Source organism: Papio anubis, chromosome 10 (genome assembly GCF_008728515.1).
Source record: "Papio anubis isolate 15944 chromosome 10, Panubis1.0, whole genome shotgun sequence".
Lineage (NCBI taxonomy): Eukaryota > Metazoa > Chordata > Mammalia > Primates > Cercopithecidae > Papio > Papio anubis.
In genome coordinates this window covers 64674845-64699966 of record NC_044985.1, presented here as the reverse complement: position 1 = coordinate 64699966, position 25122 = coordinate 64674845, and the positions used below count along the sequence as shown (strand labels likewise).

The window sequence follows — 25122 nt, the reverse complement described above, 5'->3', positions numbered from 1 at the left end:
GAGTTTACTAAATATTATTCATTTCCCTCTTCTTGGCTATGAAGTTTTTGCTTATCTATAAAGATAAGGTATTCAGCACAAAATTCACATTATTAAACACTTATTTCTGGAAGCTGTCAGTTTTACTTTTTATCCTAATAAATATCTTCACTAATACCTTAATAGTTAATTAAGGTATTATTAATTAAGGTATTAATGAAGGTTCATAGGATATTTTCTCTCATAAGCATACAATTTATCTGCTTTACTGAGGTGCAAGGTATAGTTTTATTTACAATTAAGAATTAAACTCTTTCTGCTTATTACAAATTATTTGTGAAAGGAGTCAATTACTTCCAGTTTTAAAATTCTTGATTACATGAAAATTTCCATATCAATCCATGAAAAGCAATGAAATAAAAATAATTGCATCAATACACGTTTAAGTTTTAGAATAACCAATTAAATTTAGAGAAGGAGGATTAAATATTAAAGAATGCACTTCTAGCTTCTTACCTTTGGTGGCTTAAATGGATAATCTGATGAAAATGTGATATCCAGAAAAAACACACCACCTTCATATACAGAACCCGGTGGACCAAGTATAGTTGATCTCCATTCATAAATGTTATCTCCTTTAGGCCCAGCACTATTTAAAAGAAATTAAAAATCAGTATGTACATATATTAGCAATTCATGTTAATATCCTAAAACCAGGGAAGTGTTAAAGGTAAATTAGCAATCTAGAGCAATAAGAAGTGAAATAAGTATAAAAGAAATAAGCCCCAATGTGTTTGCATGTGCATGTGTGTAAGAACTTATTTGGAAATATTACAAACTTACAGAGGAAATGCAAGAAAAGTACAAAGAAAATCGGCATAACTTTACCCAGTCTCCATTAGCATTCTGCTTTGCCCCATTTGCTCCTCTCTCCCCGTAACACACACCCCTCTAAACCTGCAAGCATGCATACAGACACGCTTTTTTCTCAGTCATTTGAAAGTTGCACACTTTATGGCCTTTTCCCCATAAACACTTCAGCGTGCATTTCCTAAAAATAATCTCCTATAAATCACAATACAGTTACAATTTCAGTAAATACATGAATACAATTCTTTAAACTGCAATTTGTATTATAATGTTGTCAACTGATTCTGTAATATCCTTTTAAAAAATTAATTTTTCTCCGGATGCAGGACCCAGTCTTGGAACCATGTATTTCCTGTGTCTTTATTCTCCTTTAATATGGGTCCTTTCCGCCTTTCTTTAACTTTTGTAACATTAACATTTTTTGCAGAATCTAGTCGTCTTTTTTAAAAAATGCTCATCATTTTGAGCTTTCCATGTTTCCTCATGATTTGACTCATGTAATGCATTTCTGGCTCAAATAGTATGTGATGTGTCCTTCTCATGGTATCACATTTGGAGGCACACAACATCTACCTGTACCTCATTGATGTTAAGTTTCATCATCCAGACATAGTGCTATCCAATTTTCCTACTGTTTAGTTACCATTTTTTCCCTGAAACCAATAAGCAATCTTTGGACAGACACTTTAAGACCAGGCAAATATCCTGCTTCTCATCAAAATTTCTTCCCAATATTAAGCATCCATTTGTGATTGCTATGGTTTGATCTGTCCCTGCTAAAACTCATGTTAAAATCTGACCCCCAAATGTGGCAATGTTGGGAAGTGTCTGGGTCACAGGGGTAGATCCCTCATGAATAAATTAATGCCCTCCCTTAGGGGTGAGTCCTCACTCTAGCAAAAATGAATTAGTTCCCAAGAGAACTCACTGTTAAAAAGAGTGGCTTTCCTTGGTTTCTCTTTCTTCCTTCCTCTCTTGCTTTGTGATCTCTTTGCATTTGATGGTTGCCTTTCCACTGCAAGCTGAAGCAGCCTGAGGCCCTCACCAGATGCAGATGCCCCTCAGGTGAACCAAATAAACCTCTTTTCCTTATAACCTACTCAGTCTCAGGTATTCTGTTACAGTAATAAAATCATGATTTTCCAATTCTAGAACTTTCTCTACACTTAACAGTTACCCCATGAGCCCTTTCTACTGCCTGTACGTATGTACAGAAGTAAGTATTATTGGTATGGTCTCATTTTTTCCCAATGCTTTGTAAGTCATTACTGCCTTTAATTATTTTGATGCCCAAATTACCGCAGGCTTGGCCAATGGAGAACTCTTTCAAAATGACTCCTATATCCTTGCAACACGTTAGCATTTTTTTTTTTTTTTTTAAAGCATTTCCTTCCTTTGGCATAAGGAATCCCATCCTTGGAATCAGCCATTTTTCCAAAGAGCCAGGGTTCCTTTCAATGGGCATGTTGTCAGAAAAACCAAGATCTGAGTCCTAGGTGCTACTAAGGTGCTACTAAGTCTCAGTTACATTTTGGTGCATTGTGCTTAACACCATTACTTTATAAAATACAAAGGAGAGATAGTTCAAATAAAATCTAAACTCATAATTACTTGTTGGTAAGACGACTCATATGCCTTAAACTCTCCTCAAATATATTTTACTGCCAGTTGGTAGAAGAGCTTGGATTCCCACACCAAATTCTTAGTTCTTAAATGTGCTCTCTTCCCACTTATCATGCTGTTTGCCATAGGACAAAGTGTACATTTAATTACAGGACAAAGTGTACATTTAACTACTACAGCAGGATAGTAAATAACTTTTCCTATTGTCTCGGAGTAGACTAAGCAGAGAATCTATGGTAGTGTGATTACTTTGCTGTACCCAAAGATACCTAGCTTAGGGCAAGTGAGGGCTAAAATCCAGTCCTAAAATCCAAGTAGTTTTGGCTACCTGTCTGGAGTTAGGGGTCTCTTTTCATTCTCATAGATGTACCATCTGTTAGACAAAACATGGGGCAAGATGGGAAGGCGTCAGGAAGGGACATGAGCAGCTGCAGGGCTGAGTCCACTGTAATTTAAACAAACCATATTAGAGGCTAACAGCTGATTGACACTCTCTCTGCCTCTTTCACTGTCTTGAATCATCCATTTTTCCTTCTCTGGTGAGTGATGCCAACAAGAATCCAACAATGCCATTTCTCCCAACTTTATTATTATTCTTTTAAATCTCTATTTCTCTATCCCTTCCAGCTTCCATCTCAATCATCTTTCCTTTACAGCAAAACTCCTTGGAAATCTTATCTACACTTGCTATCTTCAGTTTCTCTCCTCTGTTGTCACTTGAACTCATTCCAAACAGGCATTTCCTCCCATTGCTCCACTGAAACAGCTCTTATCCAAGGTCACCAGTGACCTCATCACTACACCCAATGATCATATCTCAGTCTTCATATTGATTGGTCCAGCAACATTTGACACAGCCAATCACATCATCCTTGATACACTTTCTCTTTAATTCCCAGAATAACATACTTTGTTAGTTTTCCTACATTTCCTGGCCCCTCCTTCTCACTCTCTATTCCTATTCCTTATCTCCCTAAACTTTAAATATTGCCAGTCCTCCAGAGCTAAGACCTTACACCTCATTTCTTTTCTACCTACCTGTACTGTTTTGGTTATCTTATGCAGTTTTATGGCTCCCAATAGCACCAATATGCTCTTAACTTCCACATCTGTAACTGCAGCCTAGATTGTTTTTACTCTGCAAGACTATGTCAAGAGAAGACGACAGGCAACAGTCTTCAAGAAATTATTTGCAAAAGAACTATTATCAAAAATATACAATGAACCATTAAAACTCAAGAAAATGAACAACCTGATTATAAAACGGGCAAAATACCTGAACAGATACCTCACACCAAAGATAAACAGATGGCAAGTAAGCATATGAAAAACTGTTCAACCTAATGTCATTAGGGAATTTCAAGTTAAAACAAGAAAAACATACCACGACACAACTATCAGAATGGCTGAAATCCAAAACACTAACAACAAATGCTGACGAAAATGTGGAGTAACAGGAACTCTCATCCGTTGCTAGTGGAGAATACAAAATGGTACAGGAAATGCAAAATATTTAGATTCATTTTTACGCATCTGGATGTCCACTTTGGAAGACAGTTTGACAATTTTCTTATAAACATAAACATATCTTACCATAAGATCCAGCAATCACACTCCTGGGTATTTACTCAAATGACTGAAAACTTATGTCCACTCAAAATCCTGCATGCAGATGTGAATAGCAGTTTGATTCGTAACTGTCAAATCTTGAAGGTGATCAAGATGTACTTCAGTAGCTGAATGGATATATAAACTGTGGTACCTCCAGACAACAAAATATTATTCAGTGCTAAAAAGAAATGAGCTATCAAGCCATGAAAAGACATGGATGAAACTTAAATGCGTATTACTAAGGAAGAGAACCCAATATGAAAAGGCTACATACTGTATGACTCCATCTATATGACATTCTGGAGGCAAAACTACAGAAACAGTAAAAATATCAGTGGTTGCCAGGGGTTAGTGGCGTGTAAGGGATGAAGAGGCACAGCACGGAGGATCTTTAAAGTAGTGAAACTATTCAGTATGGTATGACATGGTGGATATCTCATTATGTATGTGTAACAATCCATAAAATGTACAACATCAAGAGTGAACCGCGATGAAAACTAGGGACTCTGCATGATTTTATTGATTGGAATGTAACAACTATACCATTGTAGTGTGGGACAATAATAGCAGGGGTGATTGCGTGTCTGTGCAGGGGCAGAGAGACAAGGGGTTTTCACTCAATTTTGCTATGAACCTAAAACTCCCCAGAAAAAGCTATTAATTTAAAAAATACAAATAAAGTTTAGAACAAGCAAATATTTATATATTAAAATAAGAAGTCTGTGTTTCTCTAAGTACTGGTTTATAAAAAGATTTACTAACTTTTATAAATGAGTATGTTCCAAAAATTTGTTTTGAAATCAGGTATTTTGGAACTTGAAACACATTTTGACCACAGAACTAAAGGTGGTTTAAATCCTGGTCCACAAAATTTATTTAAACTATTTCTTCCATAACATTAAATAAGGTACTGTGTATCTGCAGTGAAAAATACTGGAAAGTATTGATATATAGTTAGACATTTAAAAAATACATAACCCAGAGTGTCTTTAAATTGATCACTCTGGCTCTCAAAGTTCATGTAGTTGGCAGGTATTCACTCTGGCCTCTGATCTTTTCCTACTCTTTCAAACATATGTTTATAAACCAAGGAGAAAAGATGTAAAAATAAGGAAATTCTGGTCACAAAAGAATGAGAGGAAAAGAAAAAGATTATTCCTGGAGACTTAAAGGGTGCTGAAATGACTAAGAAATGACTAAGAAGGAACAGCACTGTAAAAGCAACGGCGAGGTGTCCTGTGCACAGAGAGGCACATGGAAAGCCCACCAATAGGCCAGATAAAAGGGAGGTAAGGATAAAAGAAAACCAAGGTAGAAAAGTGACCAGCAAGCATTTCACAGCAGATAGGAAAATGGAAACTCTCCTGGAAAGCAGAGGCAGAAGCAGCAGAACAAAGAAAATAAAACAAGGAATCTACCCCTGGCCTTAAGAGTGGGCATACCTTTTAGCAAAAGTGATTAAGAACTAGGTCTTGATATGATTAGAAACTACAAACTGGGAGGTAAGCAGGAAAGGAGTATTTCTGTGGCTATTACTAGACAATAAAAAGGACTAGCCAATGTTGGTGGTGTTAAATTAATGTGTGAAAGTCAGGTATTCTCAATGATAACTGCACTGTTAACTTTCAGCACTCAACCATTTCCAGATATTCTTAAAATTCAAAATTTCTGAAAAGCAATAAGCATATACCTTAAACAAGTTAATAAAGATATTTAAATGCCACACAGACTCTAGCAAACTTGTCCAATCTGCCTTATTTTGCTGTTATTGTTGTTTTGTTTTATGCTTTTAGCAGCCTAAAGCCATGGTTGTTTTTTTTTTTTTTTTGAGATGGAGTCTCACTCTGTCACCCAGGCTGGAGTGCAATGGTGTGATCTCAGCTCACTGCAAGCTCCGCCTCCCGGGTTCACGCCATTCTCCTGCCTCAGCCTCCCGAGTAGCTGGGACTACAGGAGCCCGCCGCCTCGCCCGGCTAGTTTTTTGTATTTTTTAGTAGAGACGGGGTTTCACCGTGTTAGCCAGTATGGTCTCGATCTCCTGACCTCGTGATCTGCCTGTCTCGGCCTCCCAAAGTGCTGGGATTACAGGCTTGAGCCACCGCGCCCAGCCAAGCCATGGTTTTTAGTTTCTGTCTCTAGTGATGAAAGAAAAAGAGGATGAGGACGGGGCTTTACTGGCCTAACCGGAAACAGAAACTTCAAGAACCTATGACTGTATTCTTTCTCCTGGACAACCCCGTGAAGTATTTTAATTAATTCTTGACATTACCAACATCCTAACTAAATGGGAGAATTAGTTACACCTTAATGACTGTAATTTAAGCATTACATTTTCTTATAGGATGTGGCTGTGTCAGCCACCTTTCTTTTCTCAACCTTAACAACTAGATAAGATTCACTCAGATTAATAATATGGCTAATGAAAGGAGGCATTTCAGCACCATGATTCAGTCATAATTAAGTTAAATCACGTAACTTTTACATTGTGCCAAACTATATGGAAATACTTCAGTGATTCAGAAACGTATCTAGTGTCTGCAGGTTCTATACAAAATAATTTTATTTGGAAAATGTATTTTTGACTTAAAAACAGAGATACAAAATTTTAGGTATGATGCCATACTGCATAAAAAAGAAGCAGTCTAGAAAACATAGAGAATAGTAATTATAAAACCAGCTCATGTATTCACTATAAATACATATTTAAAAAGAAATTACATACAAAAGGTTACTCCATTAGGTTGGACTAAGTATTTTAATAGTCATAAGAATTTGCACACATATTCTACTGCAAAAGTATACTTTAGAACTGGTATACTTAAAATGTGTAATATTGAAAATTAAAATCAATCACTATTAATATCACCAAAATAAGCAATAACTGTTCCTAATGTTGATATGACTTTTCCCACAATGAGGTTATCAAGTTAGCATCTCAGTATGAGTAATGGGAGTAGGGGAGATTAGAAAGAAGGGCCCTTAAACTAGACCAATCTTTAGAAAAGACTGGAATGAGTTACATAATTAAGATTATAAATAAGTTCATTTATAAGTAAGTTCATTACAAACATCTGTAGGTCAGTAAAACACATTTCAGGGATTAAGGTGTGACTCAATAAGCAGACCTGAGTTCTAAGAAGACTATTAATACGAAGATATCCAACTTAGCATTGTTTAAAATAATGAAAAAACTGCATAAAACCATTATGTCTACCAATAAGGAAACAGATAATTACACAGCAATTAAAATGAATGACCTACATTTTCCAGCAAGAGATAGATCTCAAAAATAATGCTCAGTGAAAAAAGTTAAGTTGTAGGATTAAACACGTAATTGAATACCATTTATTCACATTTAAAAAAAAAAAACATTTAAAAAATCCCACATATTGTTTATGAATGCATACATACACACACAGTGAAAGTATGAAAACATATATAGAAATCATGGACCAAAAATACAGAACAGTTATTGCCTCTGGGCAGGAAGGAAAAAGAATGAGACTGGGAAGAAAGTATGAAGAAACTTCAACTATATATAGTTTTACTTCCTTTAAAAAATATGTTCAAGCTAGAATATATGAAAGGATTATTGGATTATTACTCAAGTCTTACCTACTACTGTACGTTGAAACAAAAAAAGAAGTTTCAAAGCACACCAGAGCTCTATTTTACTATTAACATAACTCAAGAAAGAAATAACATTTTATGGAGTGCCCACTCTATGCCAAGTGCTTTGTATCACATCTAACTCGATAGTAGTAATCCTGTTCAAGTATTTTTTATCACAATTTCATAGATGAGAAAACGAGCCAGAAAGGTTAAGTGACTTGCTTAGGGTCATATATGCAGTATATGCAGAGCTAAGATTCTCTTCTAAAATGTCTTCATCACAAATTTTAAAGCAATAAATCCATACAAATGTTTTTAATTACCCAGCGCCTGCCAAAAATTAAAGGTAAACAGATTCAGAAATAAAGGTATCTAATCATGTACTAAAGGTGATTCTGTAATGGCTTCTACTCTATAGACTTTTAAATGCTTCATATAATTTGGATTATTAATCCTTTGTTCCATCTCTGTTTTAAGTGTCCAAGAGCTCCTCTCAAACTTTAGGAGTATATTTCTGAAGAGAATCCTGTTGAACAAAACAGCAGGTGACAAGATGAGTTTTAGAGCCTTTTTATGTTTAGCGCTTAGAATGTGGGGATGGGAGGAAAAACAAAATGATATAAAATTCAAGTTTTGAAAGAGTACAAGAAAATCCACAAGGTATCACCTTCGAAACAAATATGGTCATTTGCATTAAAAATCTACACTAGCATGTAACCCTTGCCTGAAACACCTTCAATAACTGTTCAGAAAATAGTGATCGGAGTACTGCCTTGCAAAGAAGTGGATTCTTTTCCTAAAATTTGTATTAAGCAGATTCTGATTCATAAGTTTTTGAACCATCCCTTATCAGCTTCACATCTTTTACATAAATTACTACAAATGCTTGTGTAACTTCTTGGCCCTTTTGTAAATTACTGTGATGCTTGCAAGTATGATTTTTGAAACCTAGTCTTCGTTTCATATATTGAGCGTATGGCAAATAAATGTATTTTTTCTTTCTGTCCAGCCCTAACAACCTTATCACATGGTCTACAGAATAGTAGTATTTTCATAGTCTCTTCTTTAAAGGAATTAGATTGAACACAAAAATAAAATGGCTGGGTGTGCGTGCTATATACATACATATAAATTCAGTCTGCAAAACCATCTTCATTAAAGAATTAATAACTATTTCTAGCAGAAGTAAAAAAAAATACTTATGGCATCGCCTAAAGGCTTCTATCTGCACAGATAATGCAATAATGCTTTACTGATCTAGTAATTACCATACAGTCTTTCGTCAAAACTGCTACTATAAAGCTTGCGCTTTGTGTATCTTAAGGCCTATTATGACATTCATCATCCGAATGCAGTCAAATCTATTGTGTATAATCAGAAGAAACGCTTTGTAAGAGAAGAATTCTGGTACAGGTATTTTTCATTGCAAAGTACTGTACACTTATATAAACATAGGTGAAAATATTTCTAAAAGTAAAACCATACACAAGGTGAAATAATTAAAAACACACACACACATCCAAGTCCAGTCAGTTAAACAACATTGTAAATAACTACTATGGACCAAGCACTGGGATGCCAGAATAAACTGTGGGTATGGTGAAATTAAACATCAACATCTGTAAGTATATTGTCTTTCACTAATACTGTGGTCACAATTTCACACTTAAATCCCTTGCTTTTTATATTCACATTGATTGTGGTGTATAATATCCGACTTAGCTAAAACACCTACACTCAAAAAGCTGCTCTGTCCAGAAGATCCTTGACTTCTCTGCTAATGATGACATAAAGATACATTTATCCTGTAAAGCTTCTCTACTACCTCAGCTGAAATCTCCAGAAATCTCAACCCACCACTCTTTCTTCTCCTAATCGCCTCTATTCCCTCTCTCAGCTGAGTTCTATCTTCACTGCCCAAGAGAGGGAGAAAAGGTAATCTTAGCAATAAGTTGTTCATTTTAACAACCTTATCAAGGTGGTTGGGGCTTAGGAATATCCTTAGGATGCAGAACAAATTTAATTATATGAAGTACATCAAATGCTAAATGGGCATGTGTGAACTAGACAGAGAATATAGGTGGCTTTTGTAATGTTTTTCTAAAGGAAAGTCACATCTCTATATTGCTTTCCAAACTTCAAAAGCTGTTTATAAGTGAACAGTTATTATTCCTGAGTGTTTTAGAAAGAATTATATTTATTTAGGTTGAAAGCATTTAGGAGTTCACAATTAGGGAAAGCTATAATACAGACAATTAGGGTGAGGGGAGAGAAATAATATAGAAAAATAATTCTACTAACTAACAGGGCAGACCTAGGTATGTGCTAGCAGTTCCAATGATTTTATCTTCCTACTCCTCTTCCCAAGAATGACCTCTTTTTGGTAAATGTGTGAATTCTTATGTAATCTCTATTACAACCAACCAGGAAATGGTATTGCTTATTAATCCATACTGTACCTTGTGAACCTATGAATTTGCTTTGAAATAAAAAAAAGTATTTAAGCTTTAACAATATACAAAATATAGTACTTGATAGATTCAATAAAGGAAACAAATTCATTCATTCATCAAGGAGTTACCGAGTGTCTACGATTTGGGGCTAGGAATCTGTACAAGGAATACACAATGGAGATTTCAGCCTAGCTGAGGATATAGATCTTAATCAAATAAACTCACACACACAAAAAAAAAAAAACAAAAAAAAAAACCATAAAACAGAAAATGCTACAAAGGCAAGATATTCTTTGTTGAATGCCAGGGAAATGTTAGAGAGGTAAGGGAAGAATCAGAGGAAGCAATACTTAGATTACTTCAAATACCCCAGTGGGGGCTAATCAGGAGAAGGTGAAAGGAAAGGGCTGGGAAAGAGGAATTCATAGCATATGCAAATGCCCTGAGGCTATTAGGAACAAGTAGCGGGGTCTGGAAGGACAATGTGGCAGAAGTGAAGGGAACATGGGAAGTACAATGAAACAGGACCTGACAAGGGAAGCTGTAACCAACATCTAGGCAGGACCTTGTAATGCTACATGAAAGATACTTGTCTTTATATTAAAAGCAATAGACAGCTATCAAAAGATTTTAAGCAACAAAGGGGGAGTGTTAAACTAATATGGACATTTTGCAAAGCCGCCTCAGGTTGCTCTGTGGAAAATGGCTTGGAAGAGGCCTGGAGGGGTTGTGGGTGGACCACTGCAGTAATGTGGGTGAAAGATGATGACAGGCTAGACTAAGGTGGTACCAGAGACAAAGAGGAGAGACTTGAGAGTTACTTAGGAGGAAAAAAAAAAAAAAAATCAACCAGACTTACGTTTTGAAATAGGGCAAGTGAGGAAAAGGGGGGTAGTATCAAGAATAGCTTATGGTTTTCAGACTGTATGACTGAGATAATGTATGTGCCATTAACTAAGATATGGACGTTGAAAAAAAGTTGGTTTTGGACACACTGGGACTAAGAAGTTTATGAGATATCCAAAAGATAAATATGTCAAAGAGACAGACAAATAAGATAAAGGGGGCCGGGCGCGGTGGCTCAAGCCTGTAATCCCAGCACTTTGGGAGGCCGAGACGGGCGGATCACGAGGTCAGGAGATTGAGACCATCCTGGCTAACACGGTGAAACCCCATCTCTACTAAAAAATACAAAAAACTAGCCGGGCGAGGTGGCGGGCGCCTGTAGTCCCAGCTACTCGGGAGGCTGAGGCAGGAGAATGGCATAAACCCGGGAGGCGGAGCTTGCAGTGAGCTGAGATCCGGCCACTGCACTCCAGCCCGGGCGACAGAGCAAGACTTCGTCCAAAAAAAAAAAAAAAAAAAAAAGATAAAGGGGACTGGTCCTATAGATATAAATTTGTGAGACTTTGATACACAGGTCCTTAATGTCCTGCAGGTGGGATGCACCAGACTAGGTAAAGAGTACAGAGTAAGAAGGCGAGATGATGCCTGAGATGAGACCACCACACCTAAGTCCCAATAACACATGTCAGACCTGTGACAGGTGTATAAAAGAGGGACAAAAAAGTAAATGGAAACAAAGCAGAGGAGAGATTAATTACATGAAGAAATATGGAAAGAAGCTGGGCTTGAAAAGTGTGTTAGAAACTAAAGAAGACGTCATCTAGTCATGTGGGGATCATACCAATAAACTGCAAAAACTATCTGCATGTGTATGCTGGCATTATGAACTAATTCTTTCTGTAAAAATACAGAAGGAAATACTAACAGTGGTTACCTCTAAGAAGGATGTGGTGCTCTGGAATGAAAAGGAAACCCAATTTTCACTGTATACTCTTTCCATTCTGAATAGTTTTCTGTGTTAAGTTTCAATTTGAAAAATAAGAGGGACCGGGGCCCAGTAAGTCAAAACTGGGGCTATGACTGAAGCACTAAGAGTGTTGTAAAAGCACTACAGAAGAAAGTCTAAACCAGAAAGGATTTTAGGTAGGCAGAGTAATTTCTATAATATGCTTTCTTATCAAACCCCAAACTGGCGATCTCTGACAACAGAGATTTTCCAATTCTGAAAAATCAGATTAATAAGAGCTTTTAGAAATCTTGGCTAAGATTACTTACCCTTCTTGGGTATCTTCCCTCCCCCATTCTTTGCATACTGTACAGTTTAAGGGCTCATCCAAAATTGAAGCCATTTTACCAATATATTGTAAATCTGAATTACAACTTAACCATATATGACAGATCATCTTGTTTTCATTTTCTGCCTTTAACTCTAAGACAGGCTATGATTAGGTAAAATACAACTAACAGTTGATAAATGTGTCAAGCTTTAGTCCAGTTTATCATGAGGTTTAAACTAAGCACAGACTCCAAAAGTACCTGTTTGTCCATTAGTTTTTTTCTGTATGTTTTGCAGTTTGATATACGAGGGCAGGTATGGAAATGTATCTGCCACCAGGAAGTATTTGTGTTTTGTGCTACATTTTTGTTCAAAGTCTTAATGCCTACACAGAATCCCTGACCTGCAAAAGACTCAAAATTCAATAAATGTATTTCCTGCTTATCTTTGCCTTTATGGAAGATCTTTTTCCTTGGTGGACAATGTAATTACAAAGCTTCATAACATAGTTGGCACATATGTGAGGTACTCAGTGTTACTGATTCACTCTTCTAACATCTACTGATTACCTACTATGTACCAGGCACTAATGGGTACTGAAAATACAGTGATGAACAGAACATACTAGGTCCTTGCCCTCACAGTGATTATGCAAATACTGAACACAAAATTATTCACACAAAATAATGCTGGATAAATACAAAGTCACTTAAATAAGCAGACTATATTCCAAAGAGTGTACAAAAAATAGTACTTAAAAAATTGATGGTCTTTTTTTTTTCCTGTCCCAACATATCCAAGGATATGTCTATATTCCCATCAGTTAACACTGGCTCACTAAAGTAATAAGGGAAGTGGGCGGGAGGGAACAGTGTGGAGAAAATCTCCCAGGTTATTCTAATAAGCAACCTTCTTAAGAGGTACTAAGTTAACTGATGTGGTTACTACATCTAAAACCATGGATCCCAACCTTGGCTGCCAAATGTGATCACCCGTGGAGTTTAAAAACTTACCCAATACCAGCTCCTACCCCTAAGAGATTCTGATGTATTAGTCTGGGGCTTGGTCTGAGCTTACAGAGGCTTAAAAACTCCTCAGGTGATAAAATGCTCAGCCATGACTCAAAACTGGAGACGAGGAGAGCAGATATGCAGAAAGAATGGGAAAAAACAGAATGGAAACAAGAAAGTATTCCAATCCTCAGATATGACATAATTGCCTGGGCTCTGTAACTGTTACTCCTATTGTGCAGAAAGATGTAAGAAGCTATTATAACTTCTGCCAAAACTCATTAACATCTTTAGATTGTGGTGAATTTATTAAGGTAATAGTTGGGCTCAGCCAGGGGCACGCCAGCCTCCTTGGAAAACTTCCCCATCGCCACCTCAAAAAGCTGTAATGATCATCAGCATAATGTAACAGCTTTTTAAAACTGATCAAATGAGAAAATGTCTCTATAATCTTCTTTCTCATACACAGCACAAGTAATTTTGCCTACACATTTGTCTTTAAAAAGTAGATTATGACAGTTTAAGATTCTCAGCTCTTGCTGCTGTATGCTTTCTTGCCATTTCCCTCCCTTTCTTTCTGCTTATAAAGCAGCAGACTTAAAAGCGTAAACACAAGGTATGCTATTAGAGAAAGGTAAAATCTTACTTTAGTATCCTATGTAAACATTTAGTAAGTTCTCTGACTTTAAATTCTAACATTTAAAAAATTCTACATAGTATGAAAATAAAATGTATTATTATTATTAATTCTAGAACATTAACCAGTGCACCACTGACATTATATGACTACTATGCCATAAAATACTCCTAGAACTGAACAGTTACTGGAGAGTACAGTAAGCTAAATCAGAAACTAGTGAGCAATTAAGACTTTTGAACATAGTGGTTAACATAAGAACCATTCACAGGGACTTTAGGAATTACGTTATCTATAAGCATACAAAATAGCAAAAGGTACATTAAGAAGATCTATACACTAATCTAGCGACATAAAAAATTATATCGGTATAATAGTGGAATTATGTCACAAATCTTGAAATTACAAAAAGCAGTTTCTACACAGTAAGTTAAAACTGAATCTTCCTTAGATAAAGCCTTACAGAAAACACAATCTCCTACTAAAGTAAACCTGCACATTCTGTCACTTCTAGTATTCTCCATTACCATTAAACATTCTTTTTTTCCACTTCTATCCCTTATGATTGGGGTTTGCCCTGAAGTTGTCTTTGGCATCCTTCTTGCTATACACAGTGCCATAGATAATACAAACTATATATATTTATCGCTTAGAGATTTCATCCTGTTTTATATAAACTACATATAATCAGTTTCTAAATCTTTAGTAGCAGCACTGTGTATTTTGCAATATTCACTTTTTAAGTACTTATTGTACATTATACTTTTCCGACCAACCATCACCTCAAACTCAACAAAATCAAAATTATCTTTAATATAAAACCTGGCCCTACCAAAGACCAGAAATTGTAGTACTTGGGAAAAATGTGGAGGGATAGTCATGCTCAAATACCACTAGATCGGAGGAGAAATACAGCTTTTTAAAAATTCTTAGCCACATGTATCAAGAGTCATTTGATCAAGTAATCCCACATCCAAGAAGCTATCCTAGGACAAAAGACAGAGATGTGAATAAAAGTTTTTGTATAAGGAGGCTCAAAGCAAAATAACAATAGGGAAACTCAAAATAGCTTAAATGTCCAACTAAATCATAATGGTTAAATCACAGTTCTCAATCAATCATGATGTAGGCACTCAAAAAAAATTCAAGATTTTGAAGACTGTTAGATGACATGGAGAAATGTTCATGACAGATTAAGAGGGAAGAGTAGATCACAAAACTATATATACACAGCAGTAATCGTATTGTGTAAACAATTTGTGTATGTGTATACAATATGTCTACGTGTATTTCCTTTTATATCCTCATTTCCACTTGCTTTCCAGTTTAAATTAGGATAGATATCACCATAATGTTTATAGTCAACAGTACTAGGGTCTGCTGAGATGACTCTCCACACATGTGGACAATCTGGTTGACTGGCATCACCACCATTCCTGACTCTTGAATTTATATGCTACTGGTAAGCATTCATTTTCTTATATTTATTTACATGTAAGTATTTAGTAAAAAGCAGAACATACGATGGATACAATGAAAAAATGTGTTCAGGTTAACTTGTGGCATCATGTTGGAACTCAAAAAGTTTCAGGTCTTGGAGCATTTCAGATTTCAGATCAGAGATGCTCAACCTGTTATACTTCTATTAAAAACAATTTTTTTAAATGGCACTTTCATTTATTTTTCCAGTTGTGCAGGCATAAAACTTGACTTTTAAGCTTCCTTGCTCACCAGACATCCTGAAGGTTCTTCTGAATAATCTTTCTTATTACAATAGACAGGAAGCAGTAAATTGTATTGAAAAGGCTTGGAAATCACACAAGATCTAAAATCTGGTTGCATTTACCAGATGTGTGACGTCCAAATTACTCATTTTTTCTCCATCTGCATGTGATGGCACCTGCCTTTGGAGTTATAGTGAAGTTGACAGCTCCTACTATTATGTAATTTTCTTTATCACTACTTCCAACCCAGATACTTAGCACATTCGACCTGGGACTCAAATATGGATGTTTAGAATTGACAGGTCTTTAGATGTCATTTACTATGGGTCCCTGGTTTGACAAATGAGGAAAGTGAGGTCAGGTGCTTGCTCAAGGCTCCAGAGCTAATACGTGGCAGAACCTGAATTCTAACCTGTTCCATGACTTCCAGTTTCGCACTCTTTCACAGGCATCCTTGGAAAACTTCTCAGGACTTTGCTCATGCCATTCTTTCCTACCTCCCTGATGACTACTGACTCTTTCAATATTCTTTATCTGAATTCAATTAATAAATAGAAGGCCTTCCCTAATTCCAAAAGGGACTTCTCCCTCTTTTGAACTCTAGTACAGATTGCTGTTTGGCTTTTTGACTAGGTCACATTGACGGAGGGCTAACCAGAAGAGCACAGCCGCTTAAAGTTAAATTAGAAAACATCAAACATGTAAATAGCCCCTGAAGGCACAGAATATTAACTGATGTTTCACAATACCCTTGAATTAACAAGGAAAGACTGAGCAACACTCAGCACATATTCTCTGATTCCTAAGACAGGCAAATTTTCAAACATCTGGAAAGCTTAGAACGACTGATGGGCATAAGGTAGACTTAAAAGATGTGACAATTAAATGCAATGTGATATCCTGAAACAAAAAGGACATTAGCCAAAAAAACTGGTATAAAGCCAGGAGTTTAGTTAATATTAACTTGCCAATATTAATTTCTTAGTTTTGACAAATGTAGAAGGCTCCACAATTATATCTTCATTTCCACTTGCTTTCCAGTCTATGGTGATAGGTATCACCATAATGTTTACAGTCAACAGTACTAGGCTCTGCTGAGATGACTCTCCACACCTGATGGCAAGGATGAGGTGTTTTGACTCACACTACACTGTTCTTCCAGACCACGCTGCCTCCTGACAGTGGTTTGGCTGTCATTCAATTCACCTAGCGAAAGTACTGGCCAAAAACATAATTCCTATTTGACAAAAGCTTATTACCACAGTTTCTGTGAGCAGTGTGCCACATCATGCCTGTAATCCCAGAACTTTGGGAGGCTGAGGCAGGTGGATCATGAGGTCAGGAGTTTGAGACCAGCCTGGTCAATATGGTGAAACCCCATCTCTACTAAAAATACAAAAATTAGCCGGGCATGCTGGTGCGTGTCTGTAATCCCAGCTACTGGGGAGGCTGAGGCAGGAGAATTGCTTGAACTTGGGAAGTGGAGGTTGCAGTGAGTCGAAGTTGTGCCACTGTACTCTAGCATGCGCGACAAAGAGAGACTCCATCTCAAAAAAAAAAAAAAAATCCTTACGTTGCACACTGCTCACAGAAAACCCTGACATCCATTTTAACAATTAAAATAGATCTATACTGATCATCTATATAAAAAGTAGTACGTTACGTTCTAAGTTTCTATTACTGTTAGATGCCCCTGCGAGGAGAGGTAAAGGGCTGTTGCGTCAGTGCGCATGATCTTGGCTCACTGCAGCCTCCGCCTCCCGGGTTCAAGCAATTCTCCTGCCTCAGCCCCTCGAGTAGCTGGGACTGCAAGCATGTGCTGCCACGCCCGGCTAATTTTTGTATTTTTGGTAGACAGGGTTTCATCATGTTGGCCAGGATGGTTTTGATCTCCTGACCTCGTGATCCGCCCGCCTTGGCCGCCCAAAGTGTTGGGATTACAGGCGTGAGCCACTGCACTCGGCACTGAAGCATTTCTTTAGAGAAAAGGAATTGTGTTGAAGCATCAGAAGGGAGCTCTAAGAGTCTACTTACGAAACTTCAAGTCTTCTGCTCTTCTAAGGTAAAAACTAGCTCATTTACTGCACAGTCTAACTCTCTGGATCTAACAATATGACAGTAAGGAGAACGATTTTATACAAATTCCGGAAACTGTTAAATGACATTTTAAACTATGATTATTTTGAATACCACAGCTACTAAAAAGTGATTTTGTCATCAGACTAAACTGTTTTTCCAGTATTTTTTACCTATGATCCATGTGAAATTGCTATAATTTGTAGTATACCTTATAGTATTTGTATTTATACATATACCTTATAGTATATATGTATAGTAAAATACATACACCTTATAGTATATGTACTTCACCTATGTTCCATCTGAAATCCTGTACTTTGTAGTATACCTTATAGTAAATAGAAATTACATTTCATTCTAACATTACATGTTTAGATGTTATAGTTCTTTTATATATCCCAAAGCAGCCAGCATAACGCTTGCCACATAACAGTTGCTCAATAAATGCTTGCTGACTGTCAACCACGGAAAACTGCACTGTGGCACAAAAATGATTCTTTATAAAAAAAATTTTCCTATCCACTAATATTTATTTTATGTACATCATAAGCCAGGCACTCTAGTAGGGATAAAAGGAATAAATGCCATCTAATTGAATTTATTGTTATGAAGAGGCTAAATGCAATACAGTGTAACATGTGCAGAACTAGAGACAGGTCAATGTCCCGTGGAAGGACGAAGAAGGATATATCAAAATTGCTTAAATGGGTAAATCAGAAAGTTCTATGAATATATGACTAAAAAGCTATCTTCCATTTACCCACTAAGAACACCACAAACATATTTTCCTCCCCAATTTAAGTATATACATTTTTAGAAATGTCAAGGAAACAGTCAAATGGCCACTTCAAATACTTATTAGTTTAGCTACAGATATTAAAAATCACCCCATATAGTAAATTATACAGTCAGCCCTCTGTACCTATGGGTTCTACATACACAAATTCAACCAACCACAAACAGAAAATATGCAGAAAAAAACTAATAAGAAATAATACAAATAAAAAGCCAATACAGTTTAACAACTATTTACATAGAATTTATATTGTATTTGGTATTATAAGTAATCTAAAGATTATTGAAAGTATACCAGAAGATACATATAGGTTATATGCAAAACGTATGCCATTTTATACAAGGGACTTGAGTATTTTGAGGATTTTGGTATCTGTGGGAGTCCCAGAACCAATCCCCCAAGGATATCACGGGATGACATTTTATGAAAATTTTATTCAACTCCTAGACATCAGTGTCTTTGTCATTACTAAATTATTGAGATGAATTTTTTGACTTTGCAATTGACACTATTAGAAATTTTATCATGACCAAACTTAGCATTTGTACACTTGTTTTTTTTTGTAGAGATGGGAGTCTTGCCATGTTGCTCAGGATGGTCTCAAACTCCTGAGTTCAAGCAATCTGCCCACCTCGAAATCCCAAGTGTTGAGATTACAGGCGTGAGCCACCACACTAGTCCTTGTCTTCTCTATAATCACGTTTTATGAAAATTTTATTCAATTCCTAGACATCAGTGTCTTTGTCATTACTAAGTTATTGAGATGAATTTTTTTTTGACTCTGGAATTGACACTATTAGAAATTTTATCATAGCCACAATTAGCATTTGTACACTTATTTATTTTATTTTTATTTTTATTTGTAGAGATGGGAGTCTCATCAGGTCGCCCAGACTGGTGGCTGGCCTCAAACTCCTAAGTTCAAGCAATCCTCCCACCTCGGCCTCCCAAAGTGTTGGGATTACAGGTGTGAGCCACCACACCCGTCCCTGTAGTACACTCTTAAGACAATGTTTTTACATTTGACACCTGGGCAACCACAGGCATTCTAGTTATAAGTTGCCCTCCCAGCTGCTCTAGGAGCCAGAATGCTCATCTGCACCCACTTTTTAATTTAAAAGTATATTCATTACATTTTCAATGTAACCATTTATTGTATTTTTCAAATGCTTTTAATCAGCTTTGTTGAAGTATATTTACAATAAAATTCACCATTCTGAAATAAACACTGGTACGACAAATGTATACAGTCCTGTAACATCACTATAACCATGATATAGAACATTTCCACCACCCCAAAAATGTCTCCTCATCTTCCTCTGAAGTCAATGTCCTCTGTCCCTATTCCCTACCCCTCGTAACCACTGATCTGCTTTCTGTTAGTATAGTTTGGCCTTTGTTAGAATGCTGTTATTGGAGAAACATACAGAGCATAGACTTTTATTACTGGATTCTTTTATACAGCATAATGCTTTTAGACTTATACATGGTGAGTGTTTATGTCTATCAATAGTTCATTCTATTATATGGATATAGCACCCAATTGCTCAGATGATAGACACCAGGTTGTTTGCAGTTTTTCACTATTATAACCAGAACTACATAAACATTCAAGTACATCTTTGTGTGAACATGTCTTCATTGCTCTTGAGTAAATGTCTAGAAGTGGTACTACTGGTTACTGGTTTCCCAAAGCTGTCATATCAAAATATCACAAACTAGATGGTTTAAAACAATAGAAATTTATTTTCTCACAATTCTAGAGGCTAAAAGTATGAAATCAAGGTGTCAGTAGAGCCATGCTCTCCTGAATCATCTAGGAGAGTCGTTAGAAAAGAACATTTCATGTTTTTTCCTTAGCTTCTGCCATTGCCGGGAATCCTTGGAAGTCCTTGATTTGCAGCTGTATGAAAACAATCTCTTCCTCTGTCATTATGTGGCATTCTCTGTAAGTCTCTGTCTTCACAAGGCCATCTTTCCTCTGTTATCTCTCTTAAGAACACAAATCCTTCTGGATTAAGAACTCCCTACTCCAGTATGACCCCATCTCTAACTATTTACCCTGCAATGACTCTATTTCCAAAAAAAAAAAAAAAAGGTCACATTCTGAGTGCTGGAGGTTAGGACTTAAACATACCATTTTGCAGGACATAATTCAACCAGTATCACTGAGTCACATGTAATAAGTGTATGTTTATAATAAGAAACTGCAAAACTGTTATCCAAAGTGGTAGTACCATTTTGCCTTCTCAATGGTAATGTATGAGAGTTTCAACTGCTACATATCCTTCCTAAAACTGTTTTTTAAAAATTATTTTAACCCTTCTAGTCAGTATGTAGTTGTATCTCATCATGGTTTTAATTAGCATTTTTCTATGTGTAAGCACCACTGTTATTCATACAGCTTCATCAGTAACATGTCTATTCAAATCTTTTGTCTATTTTAAGTTGGTTTGTCTATTAAGATATAAGACTTATATGTTAAGACTTGCATGTTCTGGATAGAAGTCTTCTATCAGACAGAGGTTTTGAAATTATTTTCTCCCTTTCTGTGACTTGCCTTTTCATTTTCTCAACAGTGTCTTTTACTTTAAGTTCCATTTGTCAATTATTTTATTTCTTGCTTTTGTCCTAAGAAATTTTTACTTAATCCAAGGGCACAAAAGTTTGCTCTTGTTATATTCTAGAAGTTATAGCTTTAGCTCCTACATTTAGGTCAATGACCCATTTTGAATTATTTTTTGTACAGTCATGTGTCACTTAATGTTTAACAACAAGAATATGATCTCAGAAATGTGTCTTTCGGGGATTTTGTCATTTTTCAAACATCATAGTGTATTTACACAAACCTAGATGGTATAGCCTACTACACACTTAGGTTACATAGTATAGCCTATTGCTCCCAGGCTACAAACTCATACAGCATATTATTCTACAGAATACTGTAGGCAACTGTAAAACAATGTTATTTATCTAAACACAGGAAAGGTACAGTAAAAATTATATTTAAAAAAGTGGTACACTTGTATTGGGCAGTTACCACGATGGAGCTTTCAGGACTGGAAGTTGCTCTGGGTGAGTCAGGGGTGAGTAGTAAAGGCACAGGATATATCTGTGCACTACTGCAGGCTTTATAAACACTTAGACTATACTAAATTTATGCAAAAATACTTTTCTTCCACTACAATAAATTAACTTTAGCTTACTATAACTTTTATTTTTTGTTTAGAGACAAGATCTGACTTTGTCACTCAGGCCAGAGTGCAGTGGTATAATCATAGTTCACTGTAATCTTGAACTCCTGGGCTCAAGTGGTCCTCCCACCTCAGCCTCCCAAGCACCTGGGACCACAGGCATATGCCACCATGCCTGGCTAATTTTTAAATTTTTGGTAAAGATGGAGTCTTGCTATATTACCCAGGCTAGCCTCAAACTTCGGCCTCAAGTGATCCTCCCCCCCTCAACCTCCTGAAAGTGCTGGCATTACAGGTGTGAGCCTGGCTGTAACTTTTTTACTATGTCAACATTAAATTAAATTTTTTAACTTTCTGACTCTTTTGTAATAACACTGAACTTAAAACACAAACACATTGTATAGCTGTACAAAAATATTTTCCTTTGTATTTGTCTATAAGTTTTTTCTTTTTTATTATACTTTAAGTTCTAGGGTACATGTGCACAACGTGCAGGTTTGTTACATATGTATACATGTGCCATGTTGGTGTACTGCACCCATTAACTCGTCATTTACACAAGGTTTATCTCCTAATGCTATCCCTCCCTCCTCCCCACCCCACCCCACGACAGGCCCTGGTTTGTCATGTTCCCCTTCCTGTGTCCAAGTGTTCTCATTGTTCAATTCCCACCTATGAGTGAGAATATGCGGTGTTTGGCTTTCTGTCCTTGTGATAGTTTGCTCAGAATGATGGTTTTCAGCTTCATCTATGTCCCTACAAAGGACATGTACCACATTTAAGCTTTTTTATTTTTAGAATTTATTTTACTTTTTAAAACTTTTTTTGTAAAAACTAAGACACAAACACACACATTAGCCTAGGCTCACACAGGATCAGGAGCATATATATCACTACTGTCTTCCACTGCCACATGTTGTTCCACTGTAGGGTCCTCATCAACAATAACATATACAGAGAGCTGTCGCCTCCTAGGATAACAACGCCTTCTCCTGCAATACCTCCTGAAAGAACTGCCTGAGGCTATTTCACAGTTAACTTAAAAAAAAAATAAGTAGAAGGAGTATACTCTAAAATAACAATAAAAAGTACAGTAAATACATAAACCAGGAACATAGTCATTTTATCAAGTATGTATTATACGTAATTGTACGTGCTATACCTTTATATGACCAGCAGCACAAGTTTGTTTCCACCAGCATGCACTGTTTGACAATGCTACGATGACTACAAGCTCAATTAGGTGACAGGAATTTTTCAGCTCTATCATAATCTTCTGGAACCACCATCATGTATGTGGTCTGTCGTTGATCAAAATGTCATTATACAATGCATAACATATGGATGATGTGAGGTAACAATCAAGGTTCAATACAGTAAGTCTTCACTTACAATTGTTGACAGGTTTTTGGAAACTGCAATTTTATGTGAAATGACATATACTGAAACCAATTTAACCACAGGCTAATTGACATAAACAAGATTCAAGTTCCTATGTCATATTTCTGGTCACAACAACATCACCAAAATTTACTAAAGACCAAAATATTTCTAATATCAAGCATTGAAATAAATGTATAGCTATACATCCAGTTAAGAAAGCTTAATAAAAAAAGAAATAAGAGTATTGTTTACCCCCTTATTGCAGTTCAGGGTAGACGGTGGCTGAAGAGTTCCAGCAGCCCAGGGCACATGGTGTGAACCATTCCTGGACAGGATGCCCCTGCCTCACAGGGCACACTTTCACATACCCCCCACACCCACTCACTCAGGTGGGGACAATTTAGACACACCAGTTTCCTTAACGTGCACATCTCTGAAATGTGGGAGGGAACCAGAATACACAGAGATAGCCCACGCAGACATGGGGGAAGATGCGAACTCCACACAATGGCCCCTGCCAGGAATCAGTTTTTTCCTCATGAACGTTATAACCACAACATAATGTTGAATGAAACATTATTCAAGGACCTGCTGTATTTTGTGTACAGACACTCAGTTATTCTAACACTTTCTGTCAAAATCCTTTCCCTACTGAATTACCTTGGCATTTCTACTGAAAATCAACTGACCATTTACGTGTGGATCTACTTCTGGGCTCCTTATTCTGTTTCACTGATACATATGCCCATCCTATGCCAATACCACACTATTCTGATTACTGTATGTTTACCTAGTATGTCAGAATCAAGTAGTATGAGTCCTCCAACTTCGTTCTTTCTTCGCAAAAATTAGAATGTACAAGATGTTGCCTGCTGTGAGCCAAGTCCTTCATTCTGTCCATTTCAATAAGGAATTTGATATTTCAAACATACCACTCAAGAAATCAGGATTGACTCCACTGTTTGAAGAATGTACTGTGCTGACATCACTTACCACATTGGAGGCTTACTTTACACCTATAGAGTTCAACACCAAACAAAATAAATCTTAAATTCTAAGACAGCTGACCATTAAATTATGAGTAAAACTTATCATCAGCTTCTGTTACCTATTATGTGACCTTCCTCTGTCCCTGTGGTAAAAACCCTTGGGAACAATCAAGTACGACTATATATCAGGGATGTCCACACTAAAAGAAGAATTGTCTTGGGCCACACATAAAATACACTAACATTAACGACACCTGATGAGCTTTAAAAAAATTGCAAAAAAAAGAAATTGCAAAAAATCTTATAATGTTTCAACAAAGTTTCTGAATCTGTGTTGGGCTACAAAGCCATCCTGGGACGCATGTGGCCTGCAGGCCATGGGTTGAACAAGCTTGCTATATATTATTACTGATATATTACTATATACTATTACTAATAAGTTTAGCATTACATGTTTTTTACATGTTTACTAACATATATATATAATATTACTAAGAGTAATATATAATACATCTACTAAGAGTAATATATATCATTAGTAAGAGTGGTATCAGCAATAATTATTACTATTTAAAAAGTAATTCATATTTTTTATAAATACATTTTAAAATAAAAATAAAGAAAATGGTAATTATTTCCAGGACAACAACAAAATCTATGTCTAAGTTCAAAAGGAAAAATCAGCAGCTGACAGAACTACTGCAACTATCAAAAGAATAGTTCAGAAGAAGGAATATACATCTAAAGCCCTACATCATGCAAATCATAGTATAACAGGGGTAGGTTTTACTTTGTATATTTCACTTTTTACAGTTCAAAATGTTGTTATCCCTTATATAGAACACATACAAATATTAAAACAAGAGTTATTTTGCTATAATGTACATTAATTTTAAAATATGAATACTAACCATAAAGCACCTAAGTGATCCCAACAGTTTACAAATTACTTGTATATTATATATATAATGTAGCTTTTCCAAGGTGGATTTTGTCATTTATCTAAATAGAATTACCTAAAATATTAGTTGTCCTTCCCC

General features: G+C 36.2%; 1 protein-coding gene across 2 annotated transcripts in view; it reads right to left on the bottom strand.

Annotated features, from left to right (window-relative positions):
• Window positions 1–25122, bottom strand: part of UBE2E3 (ubiquitin conjugating enzyme E2 E3) — an 82695-nt gene that overhangs the window by 4781 nt on the left and 52792 nt on the right. For both annotated transcript variants that reach the window (XM_009182552.3, XM_003907679.3), the window contains exon 4: window positions 496–628. In XM_009182552.3, coding sequence (XP_009180816.1) covers window positions 496–628 — 133 coding nt within the window. The remainder of the gene's footprint in view (window positions 1–495; window positions 629–25122) is intronic.